This window comes from Marasmius oreades, chromosome 5 (genome assembly GCF_018924745.1).
Source record: "Marasmius oreades isolate 03SP1 chromosome 5, whole genome shotgun sequence".
Lineage (NCBI taxonomy): Eukaryota > Fungi > Basidiomycota > Agaricomycetes > Agaricales > Marasmiaceae > Marasmius > Marasmius oreades.
The window spans coordinates 287,829-303,672 of NC_057327.1; the positions used below are offsets into that span (position 1 = coordinate 287,829).

The window sequence follows — 15,844 nt, forward strand, 5'->3', positions numbered from 1 at the left end:
TCTGGCCTTCCAGCTCCAACCCAACCTTTTGTAACCACATATCGCCAAGTGCATAAGCTTCCTCGCATGTAACCTTGTGAACCAGTGCATTCAATCATGCTGACACGATAATATGGGCCGTAGCGACCTAAGGTATGCTCTACGATTTTCTTTTTTTTTACTTCAGAGGAGGGGCGAGAACATTCGCCCTCGCCCCTCCTCTGAAGTAAAAAAAAAGGTGTCAACTACACCGGAAATCATAACACGAATTACAGCTTACTAAAGCCAAAGACGCAATGGATACCATCCGCTCCATAGCTAGGGTTATGTTCGCCACCCGGGCCCCCACCCCACTGGCACCAATAGCCAAATACCAACCCGTAGGAAGGCTCCCCCACCTCCACACGTCAGTAACCGGATTACAAAAGCCTTCTTTCCCGGTTTCCGACGATGAAGTAAAATTTACAGGTTAAGATTGTCATGGATGAACGTTAAAATTCCGGTCTGACGCCATTCAGAAACCTTCCTAGGGCGGGAAGCCACACAAATGCGCACAGGTAGACGGTAAACCCGATGGTTCAAGGGATGGGTGGTACCTTTATGAGAGATTGAATCGTGATAAGGACGGGATACATTGGAGCACCTGAGCCAACAACGGAGACGTTACGTAGCACGAGCTGAGCTCGAGTTACACTTGTAGTAATCCTAGGAGATGTCGGGCAGCGTTGGAGGTGTACCATGTAAACAAAGCCGATGACAGGACCAACGTTGACGAGGAAAAGGAGGTAAAGGAAGTGGAAGTGACGACAATTCGCTTGTCAATGTGTATGGAACCCATCGTACACCAGCGGTCACAGCGGTAGCTCCACTGGGTTTCCCAGAGAGAAGTGAAACGGCACGTCCCCCGTCGTCAAGCTATGGCCACCGTTGACCTTCATCGACATGCGATACTGCCCAACGAACGAACGAGAAACCTGAGGGTGCGGCCCCTCCCCAGGGAACCGAGGTTGTGTACCGTGTACGGTCTCGGAAACGTATGAAGAGGAAGAAGAAAGAGCGGTAAAGAGAGGGTGGCGGGAGGTGGCGAGAGGGCTGTGCGGTCTGGTTAGAAGAAGACGACGACTCCCATCGATGCAATGTGATGAACAGACGGGGGTGATTGGGAGGTGTATGGTAAGGTGTGCAGGCCGCAGTTGAGTATCGAGTTCATAGGAATGTCATGCGTAGACAATCCAGTTGACGTCACCCTCTGTAAAGCAGAAAGAGATAGAATCATCAGTGTAGAACGCAGAAAAACAAACTGTCGTATACTCACGAGGATAAACCCTATCCGTGAAAAAAACAACCTATCTGACCGTCCACCCCTGAACTCTCCTTCAAGATTCTCCTCCCCTACCTCCCAAATCTCCTCGCCACCACCACCATCCCCACTCTCAGACCCACGAGTCCACATCCTACCCATTTGAGCTCGAGCTCGAGCTCGCGATACTAAAACGCAATTCTTAGGTTTCTTCTGAGCAATAAAAAGGGGTTTCTGGAACCCATCCTCTGCTGACAGTTGAATCTCCTTCCGGAGCTTGTACCTGAGCCTGGGCGTGTAATCGTAGGTAAGGCGCAGATCGCACATAACGATGGTACAGGCATCCAGCGACGGACCAGCCGAACCCGAGAGCCGTACGGGCATGTATTCGGAGTTGCTGTTGTAGCTGTAGAGCCAGGTGGCGTTACAGGAAAGGAAAGGAAAGTAGGAGGAGGGAGGGCATGATTCGAACGATGATGAGAGTTCCAAGAAACCGAGAAGAGGGGGGGGGAGGGGATACGACGGCAACGGTTCGCCCGCGCCTCCAGCCATATAGTACGAATACGGATTGCCGACGCTGATGCTGATTCCACTAGGAAAGGAAATCCACCGTAACCTCCCAAAGGAAGAAGGGAGATTATAACTCGCGGCAGTTGCGGTTAATCAAGCGAGGGGTTCTTGTGGGAGTCATTGTTCGAGATTCCGAATAGGTAATATCTGAGGAGTATCCCAACACCTCGAAACAGCTGAAAGACATTCTCCTAACATAGCGTTGAGCAAAAACCGTCCGTATCAATCCCACAGATCCTCACTTCGAAGCCGCTGCTTTAGGTTCATCATAACCTGAATGCATCATCAAGGGTTAACCAGGGCAAAAGCAACAAGTACGATGGGTAACCAACGAACTCACAACTACCACTGTTCGTCCCACACACACGTCCCATCTCCGTAGTTCGTCGTGTGTGGTATAGGTGTTATTCAAATCACGGGGTATTGGTAGTCGTACGGTTGACGATATGATTCTGGTTTCCTTGGACATAGTTGTAGGCACCGCCATCCAGCTTGAAAGAGGGACGTAGGGTACAAGGTTGGGGTATTCGAAGGGCCTACGAAGTGAAATGGCTAGTGCCCATTGCCCACACGATGCAGGATTTCTTTATGTCGACTGGTAAAGGCTACATGTTGTTAATTTTTTTTAACGTCCAGCATGTACAATTGTGGTACTCACCAGCTAGCTGTTCAATGTATGCTGCCACATCACACCTTTTATGGTCCTAACCCTCCTCTATCTTCCAAATAATGCATGAACTGTGAGGGTATTAATACGTGTGTATTCGCTAGCAACCATTAGATCTGTACCTTAAACTTTGCTTTGACGTTTAACGTCGCCCGCAGCATCTATCCTGGCGTCTCCACCACAGAAAGCGCTCCAAAACAAAAACGCTCAATTGGAGCGGGTAACAATTCGGATTTATCACTTTATTTTTATTACCGCTGATTAAAGCGTGCATTTGTCGATTTGAAGGGGTTCGAGGGTTAAAGAACTTGCAAAAGAACGAGTATATGTATATGCCGAGATGGTGAGGGTAGGTAGGGAAACGGTTACCGTTGTGGGACAGCTTCTGGCTTCATCGGCGTCGAACAGACCATAGCTTTATGCTACTATTAGTCGTCTGGGCCCGCCTAGCTCAATCGGATAGAGCGTCAGACTTTTAAGCCCAATTGAGTTGAAGAATCTGAAGGCTGCGAGTTCGACCCTCGCGGTGGGCTATCTAGAAGTTTCCACCTTCTTTTTGGACTTGATGGTTGATTAAGATTCCCTGTCGCTTCGTTCAGTCGCAATCTCACGCTACGATGGATCGAGGTAGAGCACTGGGTCAAAACGATGATGAGAAACACTTGACACTTTTTGGGCTTCTTTTTTTCCACTTTGGTGTAGGTATGGCTATCGCCTGACCGGATGAGACACCTTGACGGGATGGAAGGAGTACACAATTACTATCATTTTGGAGAGATTTTTGGTAATCGTTTTCTACAAGTCATTTATACATACACTGCCCAGTCTTCCTTTCTAGCTACTGAAACTGAACAACCGTCATCCTCGCTATCATCATTCCTTTCACTTCTCAAACTTTCAAAGCACCCTCCTCAACACATTTCGTCCAAGACGGCCGAGAAGAAATGTCTTTCCACCACCTGGTGTTTCAAAAAAGGAAGGTCCGGTGATCAGACATCGAAAATACCCCGACAAAAACAAAGGTAATACAACTCACCTCGCGACATTTGGTCCTTGCCTTTCCCAAAAGTCGTCACCTGCTGCACGGGGTACCATGGCAGCAAAGGAGATGTGGAATATGTCCGCGAGGGTGAACACCTTCAAATATCGGACATCATCAGCCCTTCCGGTCAAGTAGAAAAGGGGGAAAAAAAAAGGGGGGGGGCTCACATCTCCACCAAGATACTTCTGTTTCCCGAGAATACTCTCATAAATTTTCATGTTCTGCTCCAACGACTCAATGAGACCCTTGATTTTTTCTTCGTCAGGTTTTTTGCCGTAGTATCTGCGTGAAGTTATCGATTAGATCTCAGGTCACTCACGGAAATCCTGGAAATCTGGCAACAGATATACGTACGGCGTAAAGACCTTCTCTGCAACGGCTTTCGCGGCGTAGACATCGAAATTGGATTTTTCAATCGAGCAAGCAGTTTCGAAAGCGGCCAAAGCGGGCAGATCCGAAGGAGAAGGAATAAGGTTTTTCCCCTTGTCTGCGTATTTGGTAGCAAGGTATCGACAGATGGCTCGGGATTCGTAAATGATCAGCCCATCGTCCTCCTTTAAGGGTCCTAGTCAGCGGCGAGCCTCGTGCAAAAGGGACAACACACTCACCAAAGTAGGAAGCTGCCCAAACGGATGTTTCTTTAAATACTCTGGGTCTTTGTGTTCACCCTTGAAGAGATCAACTTTGATGAATTCGTAGGGGACCCCAAGTTCATGGAGAGTGATCATGACGCGGGTTGTACGTGTTGAGACGATGAGGCCGTAGAGTTTGATAGTCATGGTGGTGGGATTGATTGGGGGTTGTTGGGATATTGGGGATGTTCAGGTTTACATTTATACTTTCCTAGAGTCGAGTAATCGGAGAGGAGTAGGAACGCTCTTCTTAGTGCGGCCGCGGGTTGTCCGAGACTTCCATCGTCGGTTCGATCGGGCACCTCGGCCTGTAAGCGTCTGCTGCCCCCGCCGTCTCGAGATACCCTTCTTTCGATATGGCTGCTCTCTCCTGGCAAAAGCTTCCCAGCACCTCCCAATGTATCCAATGGTTTGGCTGCACAAAAGCAAAAATATATTGAGCTTGGGATCGGAGACACTGAGTTGTAGGTACCTTTCGCGGGCGGATTGCCAAGTCTTAACTGTCAAATGTGCGATTGGCTTTTTGAGCGTCCATGAATGAGGTGCTCCGAATCGGAAGCCAGGTTAGGTTGTGACTGTGTATCATCCTGCGATAAGATAAGATTAATCCCTTGCGCTTATACTTAATACTTATCTCCCCCCAAAGTCCATCGTCGGTGATTTTTTGGATCTATTCGACTTTTCATTCAAGATTGAAGGATTTTAGCAAGAGAAAGGAAATCCAAGTCACTCGGTCGCTGGATAGCGATGCCAACGCGCTTGGTCCGACTCGGAGGTCCAGAGCGCACATGATCTCCGATTTCATATTTAGGCTAGTCACACCTCCTTCTCCGAGAAACTGGTGCAAAACCCCCAAAACCGGTCAGAGTCATCCGAAACACACCTTGAAAGGCCACGTTCCTCAAGTAACTAGCGTCATTACATTTGCACAAGCTCTGCTTTCCCAGTCTCGCGGAAACTCGCATCTGCCACCAGCTAGCTAAATAGTTCTTTATATTCGTCAAATGAAGTTGTCAAGTCTATGCTACATTGTTTATTAGGCCGAGGGCATTGCAAGGTAAGGTATCATGGTATGCATGTCATCCGAAAGCGTGAAAGAAAGCACATCGTAACTGGCAGAGATAATCATGGCGATAGCGATAAATAGCTTGTCACTGCAGAGATGAGAAAAGAAGGGGAAAATAACAAAACGTGAAAATCATATTCGTTCAAGTTCAATCTTGCTTCACAGAAGTCGGGGATGCCATTGGTGGTGGCTGAGGAGAAACCGTAGTTGTAGGAGGTTGGAAGAAAGCCCCTTCGCTTGAATTCCCAACCTCCGAAATCGGCGTTTGACCTATATCCACCTCCAAAGAACCAGTCTTCTTCTCCTGCGACGACGTCGGCACCCACTTAACCTCCTTCCGACTCCCACCAGCACTCCCAGAAACCCTCAACCGATCCATCCCATCATCCAAAATATCATCCATCCTCCTCAACTCCCCCTCAGCCCTCGTCAACCTCTCCCTCAACTCCCCATTCTCATTCCTCATATTCTCCTCCCACGTCCCCCTCTCACTCCTCGTTTTCATCAACACTGCCCTCAACTCCCCACCCACACTTGGATCCAATCTCTCCATCTCCTTCTCAACCTGAGCAATCCGCGCCAACAAATCCGCATTTTCCTCCCTCAATCGATGACTCTTCTGTTGTTCTTCCTCAAGTGCACTTAACAACGCTTCTGTCTTGCCTCTAAGATTCCTCAAACCGGCCCCCCCTGGCCCTCCTTGGGCTTCTTCATCTTGACTGAGGGAATACTCGGAAATAGCATACGCAGAGGGTCTCCGCATCGATCTCCGTCTAGATCCCGTCTCATTGAGATGTTCCAGTTCACCAGCGGGTATAAGCGCCCCTAGCGCTCCGGCGTAGGGATGGGCACTGCTACAAGGTAAATGTAACGATTCAATCTCTTCTTTCGTCATCGTACGGATATGTTCATGTTTGGCAGCGCGGTGACCGACGATACCCACTCCTTGGAGGAAGATGATGGCGAGTATAGCAGCTGGGGGAGGGGAGGGGGGGGGGGGGTTAGCCACAACATAATCAACAGAAAGAACAAGCCCAACTAACCAAGAATAGCAAACGCGAAATTCGTCCACTGCGCAGCCCTATAACTATCCAACAACACCTCTCTCGGTGCCGTAACCTGCGAATCACTCCCCGTCTTTTGTCTTATAAGCCTATTAAACACCACCGTTCCTACCGTCACACCAATACTCGTTCCCAACTGTTGCATACACTGGAAAACAGCTCCAGCTACACTTTGTTCGTGGGGTGGGCTTACTTTGGCGATGAAGAGGGTACCGCTGGACATGACGAAGTCGGCTCCGACAACGGCGAAAATGGCAGCTGGGAATCCGTAGGCCCAATAGGTCACTTCGGGTACGATGATGGCGAAGAGGAGGGCAGCGAGGGCGGAGGAGAGGGTTCCAACGGCCATGAGCGCAACAAGGGGGAGACGAGAGACGGTTAGGGCAACGACGACGTTGCAGAGGATTCCAGTGACGAAGGATGGGATGAGACGGACGACAGTTCCGATGGCGTCGAGACCGAGGAAGTTTTGGTAGTATAACTAGAAGAAAAACCCCCCCCCCCCCATCAGCTCAGAAAAACGATTACACGGAGGAGTTGGGTTGGTGAAACATACCATAGTCCAGAATTGCCAGCCTAAGAATCCACAGGAAAGAAGGAACTGAATCGCCATCACGGCTGCTACTTTCCCGTTCGCTCTGGACCACAAGCTCAATCTCATCAACGGAGGAGGGGTAGGTATCCACGCGCTTTGGGGTGGTGACCGTTTTCCATCTTGGATTTGTTCCAAGAAGCGTTGCCAAAGGAGGAAGACGACCAAGAAGAAAACGCCGACAATGAGAAGGGCGATGATATCTATCGAAAAAGATAGTCAGTTCAAGTGTTGAAAAAGAAAAAAAACTATGCAGAGCTTACATGCAGTTCCCCACTGTTTCGGCACGGCCTCTTCACCTTGACCCAAAACGAACACAATCAGAGTCAACGCGATCGTGGAAAACAAGGCTCCCAGCCAGTCGGTACGTCGGTCCTCCTCTTCCGAAGGAAGATCGCGGTCGATCGCAAACATTCCAATTATAAGTGACAGCGCGCTCAAACCCTAAAAAAATCACATTCATTAATCGCCGCTTTTCACCCGACCTTTCGAGATTTTGCCAAAAAGGAACTTACAGTACTCAACCAGAACACAGCTCTCCAAGTCGTTGGCGTAACTTGAGTCAAAACGCCACCTATGGCTGTACCAAATGCTGCGCCTATCGGCGCTCCGGCAGCGAACGAGGCGAAGGCGACAGATCGCCATTGAGAAGGGGGAAATGTTTGTGCGAGGATGCCGAGCTAAGTAGAATACGATGAATCGTCAGGCCACTAATAAAATTGAATGAAAAGGTGTTCTAGTACATACACAAGCTGGAACAGTGGCTGAAGCACCAACACCTTGAATGCCACGAAGAATGCTGAGGGTCATAGCGTCTTAAAAAAAGCATGATCGGTAAGTATAGCTGCCCTGGAAAGACGTGCGGTATGGAAAAAAAAAAAACTAACTGTTTGCGAACCCGCATCCAAGACTTAAAGCAACCAACCAGACACTACCAAAGATGAACATCTTCTTCCTGCCGTATAAATCTGCGAGGCGGCCAAACATGAGGAGTAGACAGCCCTAATTCGGATTATCAGAAAAACGTTTCCGATTTTCGCGTAGGATAGGGAGGAACTTACGCCACTAAGAGGATATGCTGACATGATCCAAACGAGAGCAACCTGTTCGACGTGAAGTTCGCGTTGAATGGTGGGTAACGCTACAGCAGGACTGGCTGCATTGGCCGTCTAAAGAACACACGCGTCAGGAGGGTTTGCGAAAGGGGGAAAAAAAAAAAAGAACGAACATTGGCCATCATCGCTAAAGTTGTAGCCGCAATCACACCCAACGACGACCAAACACTCCTCGCCCGCAACTGCCTCTCGATATCATTAGGTGGTGTTTTCTCTGCTTCCTCGAGCGATTTTCGAACATGTTGTTGTGTGATTACGGTACCATCCAAACTGGACTTTTTGCTGCTTCTCTTGTCGTCCATAGTGTAAAGGGGACGGGGTAGTATGTAGAAAGAGAAAAGGGGTGGTATTCCAGTCGTTTGTTTGAATACCTAGGGCGGGTCCTTAAATACATTGTCGAGATAACAAACGCGCGGGCGGGATGTTGACATTTGGTTTTTGGTTTCGACCAAAAATAGCAATAGTTACCGCCCATTTACGATCCGGCACCTCTTCGGAGGGTCGGTGACTGTGCCAAAGGGGAGAGACGGTAGTGACTGTGTAATGATTTGCAATCATTACAATTCTAGGGAATGTTTTCGCGGCTGAGGTCACCCTCCGGCGTAGGCGGGTTTACTAGAATATTTCATTACTATCATATTGTTCATCAGCTTGTGACGAGCCACCACCGTCTCCTGCAAGGAAACAAATCCCGAACCTACCCTGTGCCCGTATTGAATATTGAAACGTGGTACGATCGCGGAGACCATGGATGTAAAAGACAAAAAAAAAACGTTCAACACTCGAACTTGAATATGACCCTATTATTACCGCCCATTCAGCAACCCTGCTAGAATGACCCGATATCACTATTCACCTTCATTCCTACAGTAACAGTGATGGCTTTTGGGTCCGAGGTAAAGAGTAAAGTTGCTGACATCCCAGCGGGTGAAATGACGCTAGCTTAGGAATCATATTCGAGGTCAATGGAAGCGATGGTGGGGGGGAAAGGAAAGAACAACTCTGGCGGCTCTAGGAAGGCGAAGCTTTAAGAAGGTTACCATGCCATAGTGCATAGAGAAGGCCAGACACGGCGAACTGGGTCTACGGATGATCGATGGCAGTTTGAACGATTCCGAGGGCATTGCTGACGAGTTTTCCATGGATCCGTGGTCGAACTGTTCGTTTCCAAGCGATGTCATTTCCACAGGTAATGTACTGCAACAACGTATACGTACTGTAGTAACCTCGCTAAACGGCACGCAGTTTTACTCTCTTGACAAGGTCTTCCTCAACACCCCTCTTCGCAGGAACGACAGCTGTCTCGAGCTCCGTCTGTTGCGGGGTTGCCTGTTTCGGTTTTCCATTTCCAACACCTCTAACATAAGGCTGCGCCAACCAATATGGCAACACCCTCAACCCAGTCCTCTCGTCCACTTCCACCAGTTCCTCCACGCTCTCTCCAGACGAACACCCAACCTCTCGCGCCGTATCCATCCGAACCTTCATCTCCCTACAAATCTCAACATATTCCCAAAGAGGAGATTTTTCTTTTTCATCATCATGACTTCCACCCTCCCGTCGTTCCCAAGCTTTCTGATCGACCTTCACTCGGCCTAAGCGTTCCCGAAGGTCGATCTCCTTGCTCAACGCCGGCCGCATGATCTTGAAAAGATGTCCTTTTATGGCGCTGATCGCCGTTCTGGTGCGTAGTGAGTGAACAATATCGAGGTATTCCAACGCGAGATCGGCATGTGTGGGATGTGTGAGGGATGTAATGGGTGTGATCGGCGTTAAGGTTGAGGTTGATTGGGACGAGCACGACGAGGATGCTGTTGGCGTTGTCAAACCATTGAACAGCGCAACATTATACAGCTGTCCCTCAGCGCTCATAACACCATCACAACCCGTCTCCTCGAGACACCTCCGAATGTCGGATTGAAAAAGGATGTTGCCGTTGGCAAAAACAGGGACAGAAACAGCTTCTTTGACCGCGCGAATCTTGTTCCAGTCAGCCAGGCCCTAAAAAACGATGTCAATTTCACCACCAGCAAAAAACGACAATGTCAACTGACAGCATTCTGCCCTCTCTGTTCCCTCAACCGACCATGACAAGTCAAAATCTGCGCTCCTGCACGCTCGAGCATCTTGGCGTACTCGACCGTTTTCTCAACGGTGGGAAATACTCTGAATTTCGCCGTTACGGGTATCGACAGATGTTCATGTAGGTTGTTGACTGCAATGAGAAATGAAAATGATAATGATAAGAAAGGCTGAAAATTCAACGTTTCGACCCAAACCAAAAACTCAACTCAACTTATTCGATAAATCAGATCCCAATCATCCATCAAAAACGCTCCATATTTCCCTTTCTTCGCAATATCCTGCGGACATCCTAGGTTGATGTCTACAGCATCGCAGTACCCTTCCAGATCCTTCGCCGCCTTTAATAGTTTCTCTGGATCGTTCCCGCAGAACTGAACGATCAAGGGTCGGTCGGTTTCGGGGTTTCCTTCTTCGTTAGAGGCGATATCGAAAGAAGCGGTCCGATAAGCTTGATGTTTTGGTTCCGTCCACATCTGAAAGAAAAAAGGGGTTAGCGAGGATTGAATTTCGAGTATAGCTTTTGTGGTACCTTTGCGTTAATCATCGGTGTATAAACCAACTGGGCACCGTATCGTCTACTCAATCTTCTCCATGCCTTTGTGGAAATCAAAAACAAAAACATAAGTCCCCGCTTGTATACAGAATAAACTAAATCCCCCCCCATACACACCTACCAGTTCGCTCTGATCAACCATGGGTGCGACGATATTCTTTGGACTGCCTAGGACTTGTTGGTAGAACTGGTAGCCGCCTAGTTTGATTTTCTTCTCTGTCACCGATGGGGTAGATGTCATCCTTTGGATGAATGAGAAAAGAAAGGGAATGACGGAGGACAGGATTGTCGTCGCGGAGGGTGATGGTGGTTCTCGAAAAAGTTTTGTGTTTGTGTCTGTTTTTGTCCGTAGGGCGCGGTCCGCGTACTCCGCCTGCCTCCATGCGTTGCTACGCCTTCTCTGTAAAGCCCGTGGGCTCTGCAGCGGTATTCTAGACTCTGAAGTGACCAGGTAAGCGCAAGGTATACTATAAGCGCTTAAGCTATCATCGGCTGATGCGCGAACTCATCTGAGTAGAACATGCCCAAGACACTATCCTCAACCAAAAAGTGCGATTTTCTCGTGGGCAATGATCGAAATTGAACGAGCCTTGTGAGTTTTTAGGAACCAACTAAAATGCTGGCCGTATGTATGGTTAGACCTGACCAGGGGTCCTTTCAACGACGAGCTGCGCTGCGCATGTGTCTTAAGATGTATGGTGCAGAACTTCTTCCCAGCCGCACTCCGAGAACCATATTCAAAATGTTCTTCATTTCATCTCGACTACTACTTATCGAGAAAATGAAAATCAACTGAATTCGGGACAAGGGTCGGAATTAAAACAATCCGTGAGTCGATCCCTCGTTTTAGTATGAAACTGTTTAACACCGCGTCCAGAATTTCCGACTCGGACTTGACGTGAGACTACTAATAATGAACATTTGAATGTGGGCAGTTCTTTCCCCCTCAAGAAGCGTCCGACTCGGAGAAGAAGAAGCTTGAAAGCATCAAGAAGACTAAATGAATTTGATTTTTCGAATATCATTATCATCATTCACGCGAACCTTCAGGGCAGAACGTTGCTGCGCCGTGCTCAAGTAAGTGTTTACTTCTTCGTCACCTTATTCATAGAGTAATCTTCATTCGTGCTATTCCCACCATTATCCACATCGGCGTACATCTCCAAGGGCGACCTCACAACCCGACTCGAAAGGAAAAGTGGGGCGACTTGAAGTTACTCCTAATAGGGTCTCCCTCCCATGAGTCACAACACCTGCTCCGACTCGGAAAGTAAGGGGCATTAAAACCCATCGTTCTTACAGTAAAAGCCTTTCCTAGAATTCCATCAAATATCAATCACGGCATAATCATATTACCCGACCTTTGGAAGTAAAACGACGGGAAGGCTGCTAGTTTTCTCAGCTGAAGGATCTCGGTAAGATCTTGGCCGCTCGCGCTTTGTCGGTACTCAAGGTGTTTCCCGAAGGTGATGTACGACTTGACTATACTAGAAACTCCGATACATCATTCGTTAACGACACGTGTGGGGTGAGTTATCATATAAATTATAAACAGGCCTTCCTCTAGGTCCATACAACCTCATCAACACCATAGGCATGAGCTCGTTTTCTTCAAATGAAGTGACTGCGGTCCTTCTATTGGGCGTGGTGAGTCCCGCATCTCAAATTCCTTCAACAAAGTCGCCTTAACACGCATGTTTTCAAGGCGAACCATGTATTATTTCATCGGTACGAGCCCTCGAGGTCGAACTTGGGATTCGCGATCCTAGTCCTAGCGGTCCAACCCCTGCTACTGTTCCTTTACCTCCTCTTCCACTCCTCCCAAACCATACCCTTCGAGTCCCATACCAATACTCTTCTCCCCCTCCTCCGCATCTATACCAGTTTTTACCTCACCCTAGCAACCTCCATCGCCTTATACCGCCTCTCTCCCTTCCATCCTCTCGCCAAAGTCCCGGGTCCCACTCTCGCCAAGGTCAGTAAGCTGTGGGGTCTATGGGCATGTTCGACGGGTCGACAACACATGATCAATAAACAGTTACATGATAAGTACGGGTCTACAGTTAGAACCGGTAAGTAGATCTGTTTTTTATCCTTATACCTGTACCCGCCGCCGACAGTTTTTCTCTCTCTACCACCCCGCTCCCCCTCTTTTTCCCAGGACCAAATGAAATATCAACTATCGACTTGTCCGCTATAAGCGCTGTCCTTGGCGCTAGTGGTTTGCCCAAGGGGCAATGTATGTAACACACACTCCCATTCTTTCATCACCGGCATAACTAATTTCCGGACCCTTATTAGGGTACTCTGTCCGCCAAGACCTTAGGGCGCCGAAAAGCCTTCTCTCTCTTTCCGGAGATGAACATGCCAGCAGAAGGAAGTTATGGAATCGAGGGTTGAGTTGGGAGGCGTTACGAGAACATGAAAGGGATTTATGGAAACGAGTTGAAGAACTTTCCGATGCGATAGCATTCTGGGAAGAGGGGCAAGGACAGGGGCAAGGGCAGTCTGGGAAGGGAATCGTCGATATTGGGAGGTGGTTTGAATATTTCACGTTAGTGTTTCATCCCCAAAAAATCTATTTTCGGGATTACTGAAAAAAAAACCCCGTTTCCTTCTACTTACAGGTTTGATTTCATGGGTGAAATGGCGTACGTCCCCCCCCCCACCCCTCCTGTCTATCATCCATGTTCTGATGCCCCATCGCGATGCGTAAAAAAATCCCCCTTAGCTTCGGTCACGGTTCCCAGATGGTCAAGGAAGGCGGTGACAAGGCAGGTCTGTTGAAGGAGCTCAAAAAGTTCTCATGGTTAGCACTTTCATTTCGTCTCCCACCCCGGATCCCTAATCCTGGTATCCAAGGATTCGAGCCTTCCTCAGTCACGTCCCATGGACATTCCAATTGGCACATAAACTCCCGTTCACCTCCCACCAGCTTCTTTCCGTTCGCGACTACGGGATGGTTTGTGCACAGAGGCGCGTTCAAGAAGGAGCGACGAAGAAAGACTTGTGGTACTATCTCGTAAGAAAGATTCTTTTTCTTTTACCATCATTCAGTCCTCTCCCAAACGTTCATTTTTGAACCAGAACGATGAAGCTAGTCTCGAGAAAACCGAACCTCCGCTATCCAACGTTCTTGCGGATGGAATGGTCGCTGTCCTTGCAGGATCAGACACCGCTGCCGGAGTGATGACGATCGTGTTATGGTGTCTACTCGCACATCCAGAGTGGTATACTCGGGTCGAATCGGAAATCGATATGGCGATTGGTGAAAACCTAGAAGAGGGGTTCGAGTATTCAGAGCTCGCCAAGAAACTGCCTTGTTTACAGGCTTGTATGTGAGGGTGTCCTTCATTTCCTCGTCGGAACTACAGTTCTTGTTCTGACCTTACGGGAACCCAGAACCGAGAGTCTTCGACTCTTCCCCGCCGTTCCAACAAATGGTCCGCGCCAAGTACCAGTAGGCAGTGGAGGAAGGGTCATATCTGGCTTGTGAGTTTCCCGTTCCCCTGGTTCCGCCACCGCCACCGTCAGCCACACCAGGAAACTAACAAAAACAAATGAAATTTGCTATACTCCGTTGCCCCCCCCCCCCCAGCTTTTTACCAGAGTGCACTCAAGTCTACGTTCCTCCTTACGCCATTCACCGCAGCCCAACGTACTTTTCCCCCGCCCCCGAAGACTTTGTACCCGAACGATGGATGACGTCGACGTCGACGATACCACCACCCTCTGTCCCACTCTCCGAGCGCTCTTCTGAAGAACATACATACACATATACATACACAACGAACCAAAACGCATTTCTCGCATTCTCCTTCGGTCCAGCCAACTGCGTCGGTAAAAATCTCGCCAAGATGCAAATCACCCTCGTACTCGCTCTGTTAATGAAACGATTTCGATTCAAATTCGCACCCAGCTTCGATTGGGAAACGTGGCCGGGGAGACTACAAGATTTTTTTGTCGTTCATAGGGACCCGTTGTATGTGGAAATGGTTGCGCGATGAAGTGGGTGGCCTCCCTCCCAGCCCTCAGGCCTGGGCACGACTTGGGTATCCAGACCAACTTGAACATCAGATTGATTGATTAGAGTGAGTCTGCCATGCCGCTCTTGGTAGCTTCCTAAATCACCAAAATCATACATTCATACTTTTTAATGGTATGTAGTATGTACTACCTGATGCACTTCTCTGCCCAAACACTTCTGAAATGATCCAGAGATGTGTGGAATAGGTTTATTTACATGGTCACTGCCATCAGTTTGGATTGCATTCTATATCATAGAGTATAGCTCTTCTACAGTTGTTTTTTTTTTGTGTGGGAAGCTTCAAGTGGGTGTATGAATTGAGGTTTTGATCAACCACAATGAAACCACCAGAGAAGCAAAGTTGTGGGCTGGAAGAGAACATTGTAAGAATCATAATACTTAGAACCAACCCACATAGTCCATTGAATAGCATTTGAATGGCAAACAGGTATGATAGTAAATGGCAAAGTATACAACTAAATAATCAATCAAATATCAGGGCTACAGAAGTAGAACCAACATCTAAAAATCAATACACCTCATGTAAAATCTATCAATAACTCCAACACACAAGGAAGAATGCAAGGGTGTGAATTACTTGGCAAAGGTTATGCACAAGATCACAAAATCAATATTGTAGAAGTAGCATTGTTGATGTCTAGATATTGATCCTTGTTGCCAAGCATGCTTAAGTTTCCCGTGTTACCCAGGTGTGCCATATGGTTTCCCAGTGTTATCTGATGTGCTATATAGTTGCCCAGTGTTATCCAGTGTACCATATAGCTCCCCAGGTTGTTTTCAAGGAACCATTGTTCTCTGGAATGCACCTGGGGTTTTCCAATCAGACAATTACCAAGCACATCGTGTGCTACTATTCAAATAGAGTATTAGAGGTCTTAGTATAGTATCTGGGGTCCTAGATAGAATCCTTGTATATAAGCTAGACAGTCTGAGCCTTAGAGCCTCAGACTTAACAACATCTTTTGTCTTCATACAACATCTCTGTGCTCTTCATCTAAGCTTCATTGCTGATCTCCTTCTTCCACTCTACTATAACATGTCAAGAAACTAGTGATTTACAGATTTGTGATAACTAGAAAAAGTAATGAAGATGACTTTGGTTTGGAAAACAGAAAATATTCTGTTATCTCA

The 15,844-nt window shown here is 48.0% G+C and overlaps 6 protein-coding genes and 1 non-coding gene across 7 annotated transcripts; 2 read left to right on the forward strand and 5 right to left on the reverse strand.

The window, feature by feature from the left end:
• Positions 1–1,084: 1,084 nt before the first annotated feature.
• E1B28_008171 (uncharacterized protein) lies at positions 1,085–1,831 on the reverse strand (the record flags this gene model as incomplete). The annotated part of the gene is made up of 2 exons (XM_043152956.1): positions 1,085–1,228; positions 1,295–1,831. The coding sequence occupies 2 exons, from the start codon at positions 1,829–1,831 to the stop codon at positions 1,085–1,087; spliced, it is 681 nt and encodes a 226-aa protein (XP_043008239.1).
• Positions 1,832–1,966: 135 nt separating this feature from the next.
• On the reverse strand, positions 1,967–2,336 carry E1B28_008172 (uncharacterized protein; the record flags this gene model as incomplete). The annotated part of the gene is made up of 3 exons (XM_043152957.1): positions 1,967–2,040; positions 2,092–2,122; positions 2,190–2,336. The coding sequence occupies 3 exons, from the start codon at positions 2,334–2,336 to the stop codon at positions 1,967–1,969; spliced, it is 252 nt and encodes an 83-aa protein (XP_043008240.1).
• A 620-nt stretch (positions 2,337–2,956) lies between these two features.
• E1B28_008173 lies at positions 2,957–3,049 on the forward strand. The gene has a single exon. It is a non-coding gene; the product is annotated as a tRNA-Lys (tRNA).
• A 202-nt stretch (positions 3,050–3,251) lies between these two features.
• E1B28_008174 (uncharacterized protein) lies at positions 3,252–4,923 on the reverse strand. The gene is made up of 7 exons (XM_043152958.1): positions 4,825–4,923; positions 4,663–4,767; positions 4,167–4,605; positions 3,913–4,112; positions 3,726–3,840; positions 3,553–3,653; positions 3,252–3,475 (listed from the first exon to the last, which is right to left on the reverse strand). Exons 3-7 carry the CDS (start codon positions 4,335–4,337, stop codon positions 3,406–3,408), a joined length of 657 nt encoding a protein of 218 aa, XP_043008241.1. The 5' UTR covers positions 4,338–4,605; positions 4,663–4,767; positions 4,825–4,923; the 3' UTR covers positions 3,252–3,405.
• Positions 4,924–5,404: 481 nt separating this feature from the next.
• Positions 5,405–8,329, reverse strand: E1B28_008175 (uncharacterized protein; the record flags this gene model as incomplete). The annotated part of the gene is made up of 9 exons (XM_043152959.1): positions 5,405–6,231; positions 6,300–6,801; positions 6,877–7,115; positions 7,176–7,356; positions 7,428–7,592; positions 7,660–7,727; positions 7,800–7,914; positions 7,974–8,081; positions 8,141–8,329. The coding sequence occupies 9 exons, from the start codon at positions 8,327–8,329 to the stop codon at positions 5,405–5,407; spliced, it is 2,394 nt and encodes a 797-aa protein (XP_043008242.1).
• Positions 8,330–8,472: 143 nt separating this feature from the next.
• Positions 8,473–11,109, reverse strand: E1B28_008176 (uncharacterized protein). Its single transcript, XM_043152960.1, has 7 exons — positions 10,783–11,109; positions 10,642–10,707; positions 10,324–10,585; positions 10,082–10,242; positions 9,245–10,028; positions 8,884–9,184; positions 8,473–8,827 (listed from the first exon to the last, which is right to left on the reverse strand). Exons 2-5 carry the CDS (start codon positions 10,654–10,656, stop codon positions 9,258–9,260), a joined length of 1,209 nt encoding a protein of 402 aa, XP_043008243.1. The 5' UTR covers positions 10,657–10,707; positions 10,783–11,109; the 3' UTR covers positions 8,473–8,827; positions 8,884–9,184; positions 9,245–9,257.
• A 792-nt stretch (positions 11,110–11,901) lies between these two features.
• E1B28_008177 (uncharacterized protein) lies at positions 11,902–14,964 on the forward strand. Its single transcript, XM_043152961.1, has 12 exons — positions 11,902–12,080; positions 12,132–12,193; positions 12,260–12,312; positions 12,371–12,737; positions 12,827–12,904; positions 12,967–13,219; positions 13,293–13,316; positions 13,397–13,474; positions 13,528–13,687; positions 13,753–14,003; positions 14,068–14,157; positions 14,264–14,964. Exons 3-12 carry the CDS (start codon positions 12,262–12,264, stop codon positions 14,670–14,672), a joined length of 1,761 nt encoding a protein of 586 aa, XP_043008244.1. The 5' UTR covers positions 11,902–12,080; positions 12,132–12,193; positions 12,260–12,261; the 3' UTR covers positions 14,673–14,964.
• The last annotated feature ends 880 nt before the right edge of the window (positions 14,965–15,844 follow it).